Source organism: Cyprinodon tularosa, unplaced genomic scaffold, assembly GCF_016077235.1.
Source record: "Cyprinodon tularosa strain WSP-4 unplaced genomic scaffold, ASM1607723v1 ctg181, whole genome shotgun sequence".
Taxonomy (NCBI): domain Eukaryota; kingdom Metazoa; phylum Chordata; class Actinopteri; order Cyprinodontiformes; family Cyprinodontidae; genus Cyprinodon; species Cyprinodon tularosa.
The window spans coordinates 630788-637276 of NW_024038614.1; the positions used below are offsets into that span (position 1 = coordinate 630788).

Below are 6489 nucleotides of genomic sequence, written 5' to 3' on the forward strand. Positions count from 1 at the left end.
AGCATGCGCTAAAATAGCTAATAAATCCTAAAACAAGGTATAGCATTTTTAACACTGAAAGAAAAGTGTTTCTTTGATATCACAAAAAAGGGTGAAGCATAAGCAAAATTGCTTGTAAGTCCTTAAAAGGTAAGCTTTGCGCCAAACTGCTTATAAACCCTCAGAGACAGGTAAAGCATGCGCTAAAATAGCTGGTAAATCCTAAACAAGGTGTAGCATTTTTAACACTGAAAAGAAAAGTGTTTCTTTGATATCACAGGTTTAAAGATAACCCATGACCCGTTTCTACACACATAAAAATAAGTCCTTACAATATGTATATGTAAATATACAAGTATAGTGGGTACTGACTGGATTGTGTTCTTTTGAAATTTCTTCATAACTTGTGTTTTTGTGCCATCAGCTGAAAATGGATCCAAGCATCCTCAATTCTGGGCACACAATTGACTCCATAGGCATAGAGAAACAGAAACAAATTGTTGCAAAGCTTATCCACTTATCTTCAGAAAAGCAGGATAACCTAAACAATTTTAACCTCAGCCTATGTGAAGAAAAGATTCAAGAATTAATTAACTTAATTCAAAACCCAAATGGAAACTTTCTGATAACAGATGTACTCTGTGAGCTCACGCTTCTTTATCAGCTTAAATCCCAAATAAAGCTAAACAGTACTCTGAGTTAGAAGCCAAATATCAGATGATCTGCCACAGAGTAAGTGCTGCAACATTTTATTGTCAGGAGCTGAAAAGATCAAAGACCCATGTGGCCAGACTGACCATGCCTCAGAACAAAAGGTGACCCCCCTCTCTCAGGACCTATGCAATAAACAAAGCAAGCAGACTTTGAATCAGCAGGAGGTCACCCCAGTCAAAAGGAGAACAGTTCCTGAAGCAGATACAAAGTCTCTGAACTCTGAGTTAACACTAAATAGATCTGAAGGTGTTCAAAGTCAAAGTAGTGTCGCAGACAGAGAGAAACAAGTAGATCACTTGGTAAACTCAAGCAGTTTAAAATTTTGCAAAGGACAGCCATGCAAACCAATCTCTGTCTCACACTCTGCTGACCGAGCATCAAGTGCCAAAGTTCACACCTTGAAAAACTCTGAGGAGAACCAGTCTCCCTTGTGTCATCAAAGGTTAGCTCAAAACCCCCCACCACTTAATGAGCAGAACCAGCTTCCTGACGGGCCAGGTCCACCGAGTGACCATAGAATTCAACAAATTGAATCCTTGGCCAAAGACATTGATATTTTTGACCCAGAAAATCAACACTCCAACATAGCTGATTATCTGCAAGAAGTTGAGCACTGTCTAAAAGACTTGCCATTTCCTTCTTCTCGTGAGAAATTGAAGTTGATTTGGAAAACAACAGCTAGAAGCGTCCATGTTTTCATAAAATCTCTTCCTCCAAAAATCAGAGAAAGTTATTCAGCTCTTTGTCAAACCTTAAGAGAAGAATATTCTGGTTACAGAGATCCAGCGTTAGCAACGCTTGAGGCATCTTTAGTTCTCCAAGGAGAACATGAAACACCCAGAGAATATTACTTTCGCTTGAGACAGGTTTATTTTGAGGGCTGCAGTTCTCCAGATATTGACGAAGAAGATCCCACATTTAAAGCATTGTTCATCCAAAATCTTCATGAAAGTGTACGATATGATGTAGCAATGCATTGTAGGATAGAGAACCTTTCTATGCAGGAAACTCGCAGATATGCTCAGTTTGTTTGGGAAATACGTCTCAAATCAGATAGATTTCAAAGCAAGCTTAGAGTCTTTAACCTTCAAACAAAGAACAGGACCAGAAACAGACACAGATTCAGTTCCCCAGTGGTTCACCAAGATGAAGGTCATAAGCCTTCACATCACAATGCAAAACCAAAGGTTTACACTGGTAAAGGGGGACATCAACAAGTTACAGAAACAACCACAAAAGAAAACCTAGAACAGATCTGCAAAACAGTTCTTACAGAGCTATTGGCTTCTCTGACCAATCACAAGGTACCACAATTCCAAGCTAATGGTAAAACTTATCATATCCAAGAGTATGATAGTTGCTGATAATTTCTAACATACTTTAACCTGTTTTATCCTTTCTTTCTTTTGTTTCACAACTTGAGAAATGATGAAGGTTGAATAACAGCATCATGAAGGTGTTAGGAAATTTTGTTTGGAATGTATATATTTGTGTATCAGGGTCAGACTTTCCTGCCAGACCTGCTTCAACCAGACGCAAAACCTCTGGAGAAAATGAACTGTTTTATGATAAGATAGGGTCAGCTTCTGCCAGACCTGCAAGAAATCATCCAGGGACAAACACTGGAGAAGATATGAACCCTAAATGAACTTTCTTCCTGCCAACAGGAACCTGACTCATCACCGCTCCAGATCTCATGGCTTTATGGACCTATTTGTGATCTGAAAACAAAGAACTGCATCTTTTATTTCCAGATCAAAAGGGGGATATGTTGTGCCATATGCCATGATCATACTTTTTGGACATTGGGAAGCAGTGTCCATATTTCATCCTGATAGGATGACCAGAGAAGAAAACGCAGCTTTGGTGAATAACAGCTGGGGGACTTCTGCAGCCCCCCTTTTTCAGCCAAAGCAGCCACAAGCAGTCACATGGAAGTCACAGAGGTGTGAAAACCTACCCCCCCTCCCTGTGAGGACAGAACAAAACCACAGAGCACACAGGATTCTCTCTCTTTTTTTCTTCTCTCTTCACTTTTTCTCCCTCGTCTGATCCACCCTGCTTCTGCTCCTGCTCTCAAAGCTGGGGCCCACTGTGGCCCACAGTGGAGATGCAGGCCCCAGGGAAACCAGATCCCCAGAACCATCAAGGATGAGTCAGAACTCTTCAGAACCTAACTGCTGCAAACAGAACCTTTGCAACACATTTCTCTTGAGTTTCAGAACTTACAGAGCCAAACTGGATGAAGACCATGCCCTGGTGTGAGACTGAGGGGACCCCTGCTGTGAGACTGAGACAAAGAACCCCTGACTGCAGAGCTGCAAAACTGGATAAAACTCAAGCTTTCCAAACGGACATGGAAAAAGGTTTGCAGGTCTGGCATGATTAGGGACAGAACAAGCAATGTGTGTTTTGATGATGCCAATCATATCGTGTGTTTACTGCTGAGTAAAGACAACGCTAATTGATGCTAAAGAATGGACTGCATGCTACGCTATGCTACAGGAATATATGTTGAGCTGTTGCTAAAGCTTAGACAAGCTTTATTCACTAAGGATTTAAACACTGAAATAACATTAGTGTTTATGTGTTCCTCAAATGCTCATTACATTTCCATTACCAAGTCTGACCAAGAGTCATTTAGTGGAAGCCTGATGTCTATTCGCTGCTAGCTATTTCAAAGAGGGTAAAGAATCATTTAACTAAAGGTTTTTGGTTCTTGATTAAGCAAATCATTTAATAAAACATTATTTGGCCAAATAATGTTTTATTCACCTCATGGATTTGCATTGTCAATTGGTCTGAAAACATTCCAATTTCTTTAAAATTAGTGAAAAGCTAATTTGATCAGATCCCAAATTATTCCAGATAAACATTGGTTTCAAACACAGAATCCATCTTAAACTATAATATGTTTTTCAACCGTTTTCCCCTTCCTCTTTGTACATAGTAGTTAGTTTAGTTTAGTTGAGTTTTACTAGTCTTAGTTGAGAGTGTTAAACTGAAATATGTTTGATTTGGAGCTGAATGATTTTTGTTAATAAAATCTTATATTTTGAACAGAAGTTGTGGTGAATTTATTCCATGTATGTGCAGAAATAACTGTTTGACCATGATTAGTGCTCGAATCACTCTTTCATCTATTGTTCTAACACACAGTTAGTAGGACTGTGTGTCATAAACAGTATATAACAGCTGAAATAATATCTGATTAAATAAGATATTTTACCACCCCTACAGGGGAGGGCAATAAACATCTTAAAGTATCAGAAACATAAATTCCCAGCGGGCTGGGAATAGAATTTAACTATAGAATCACAACACCGGCAAACAATGGCTTAGCAACTAACACAGGTAATCCACAGCTAACAACAGCTAACCAGCACCTCACAAACACAGAACTGTAATCAGGACAAGTCTTGCAGCTAGGCTTGGATAATAACCACAGGCCGGGAACCACAAGATCTCAAACCGTGCCAAAACCAGGTCATAAAAATATCTTTGGGTCATAAACCAAGCTGCCTTCAATAAGATGACTGATCAAGCGACGCATTGATGTGGCAGCTTATATAACAAAAGGAAGCTGGACTTGAAGAATGCACATCGGAACAAATGAGATGGAATAAGAGATAACCACACAGAACAGCAAAAACACAACTTTACGAAGACAGGAACGACAGCTTAACATTAAAAAGACAATTTAAATGTTTATCATAAACCTTAGCAAAAATATTTCAGCAGCTACTTTTTAATAAACAAATCAGCATTTAAGTATTAATTCTACTCGCCTAGGTAGCCTACCCTTGACCAAAGAGGGATGTAGTTATTTTCGCCAGCATAAACTGACCAGAGCTCCACAGTTTCTGCACTAAGTGGCATGTGGTATCTAGCTGGACCCTTGTAATATTAATCTCCATCTCAATCTCATTCTCAATCCACTCCAGTCCTTCTACAGCAGCATGTCTAACCCAAGTTAGAATTTTTTCTTTAGGTAATCTGAATTATTTTTTTCTTGTCTAAATATATGACAATATGATATTTGTTTTTTTATGCTTTGTTAATTCTAATTGTTTTAATTATTAGTATTATATGCCAGTAAATAATTATCTTGCTATTAACTTTCTTTCAAATACAGCTCCACAAACAATCTAATATTGTTCTTGAACTGTCTCCTTTTGTGAAGACATTAGCCAGTATTCAGACTGTGGGGGTGTCTGGCACAGTAATACACAGCAGTCTTCAGGGTGCATATTCCATTCAGGGTCACTGTTTTACTTGAAGTGTCACTAAACTTGTTCTTTAGGTAATCTTTATAGTGTAAGTTTCCAGTATATTTCAGCCCATTCCAACTCCAGACCTTTCCCAGCAGCCTCTCTAATCCAAGCTGTCCAGGAGCTCAGATCATACAGTAAGAGACCTGGCATCGGACTGATTGAAGTGTTAAATAATTATCTTTAACAGTTTTAACATGTGACAATGTGCCAGACAGTTGGCAAAATATTGTAAATAATAGCCATATATTTGTAACTTTTTTGCTGGGATTGTGATGGTCATTTGGAAATTGAGTTTTGCAAACTCAGTTGTAAGAAAAATAAAAGAAGAACATAGTTCATCATAATGATGCTGGAGACACAAACTACAAACAAGACAGAAATACACAGCAGGGCGTGTTATTTTGCATTATGATGGAGAAACACTTTACAGTAGGCAAAGGAACTACATAATAATATTTTGATTTATTATTATTATTATTACTGCTCAACATTTCAGTTTGTTGTTAAAACTTTCTTTCACATTAAACAACCACAAAAAATGGTCTTAGAGCGCCTCCTCTGGTGATTACATATAACAACCATTCAAGCTCTGAGGGGTTTTTGTACAGCTCTGCTGCTTGTTTGTGTCACTGTGGTTGTCTGGCACAGTAATACACAGCAGAGTCTTCAGGCTGCATATTCTGTCCATTTAGAGTCACTGTTTTACTGGAAGTGTCTAAATCAATACTGAACTTGTTCTTCAGTGAGTCTTTGTAGTACGAGTTTCCAGTATATTTCATCCCAATCCATTCCAGTCCTTTCCCAGCAGCCTGTCTGATCCAAGCTGTCCAGTAGCTCAGATCATAAGAGACCTGACATCTGATGGTCAGACGTTGACCTGGCTGAACAGTTAAAGATGCTGGCTGAGTCAGAGTTTCACATGATACATCTGTAAAGAAAACATTTAGGATCAATACATAGTCAGTCAGTTTAGGATCATCATGCTGTTAATGTTTCTCCTTCAATCAGACTCACAGGATCCAGCAGCCAGCAGCAGCAGCAGAGCTACAGAGAACATGTTGGTGATGAAGATGATCTGATGATCTGATGGGAGTTTCTTTTCTTCTGCAGCCTCACAGCATCAGATCAAGACTTTACCAGAAACAATCATTTGCATAATGACAAACAAGATGTCAATATTTTGACCACGTGTTTTCCTGTTCATTTAACAGCTTTAAAAGACAATGTAATTAAATCTGTAATATTGATATATTATTTTCTTTTTTTTTATTTCTTCCTCTAGTTTAGGAAACAAAAGGTCAAAGAAAAATACTCTTTGTGACTATTTCATTAAAAAGGTTGTTTGTTTGTTTTTTTGCATTTTGGCCTTCGTTACAAATATGTTTCAGTTCAGTGTGCTGTTTATGGATTACCCAAGTTTTATCTGGAAGGTCAAAGGTCAGCTATATACACATGGTCATGAGCCAATGTAACAGAATTACTTTTAACATCACTATTTGTTTATATTCTGTATAGTTAGGAC

General features: G+C 38.2%; 1 gene segment (V, D, J or C); it reads right to left on the reverse strand.

Annotated features, from left to right (window-relative positions):
* Positions 1-5593: 5593 nt before the first annotated feature.
* Positions 5594-6024, reverse strand: LOC119781762. The segment is given in 2 exon segments: positions 5594-5895; positions 5982-6024. Coding segments are annotated over 2 exon segments (345 nt in total).
* Between the last annotated feature and the right edge of the window lie 465 nt (positions 6025-6489).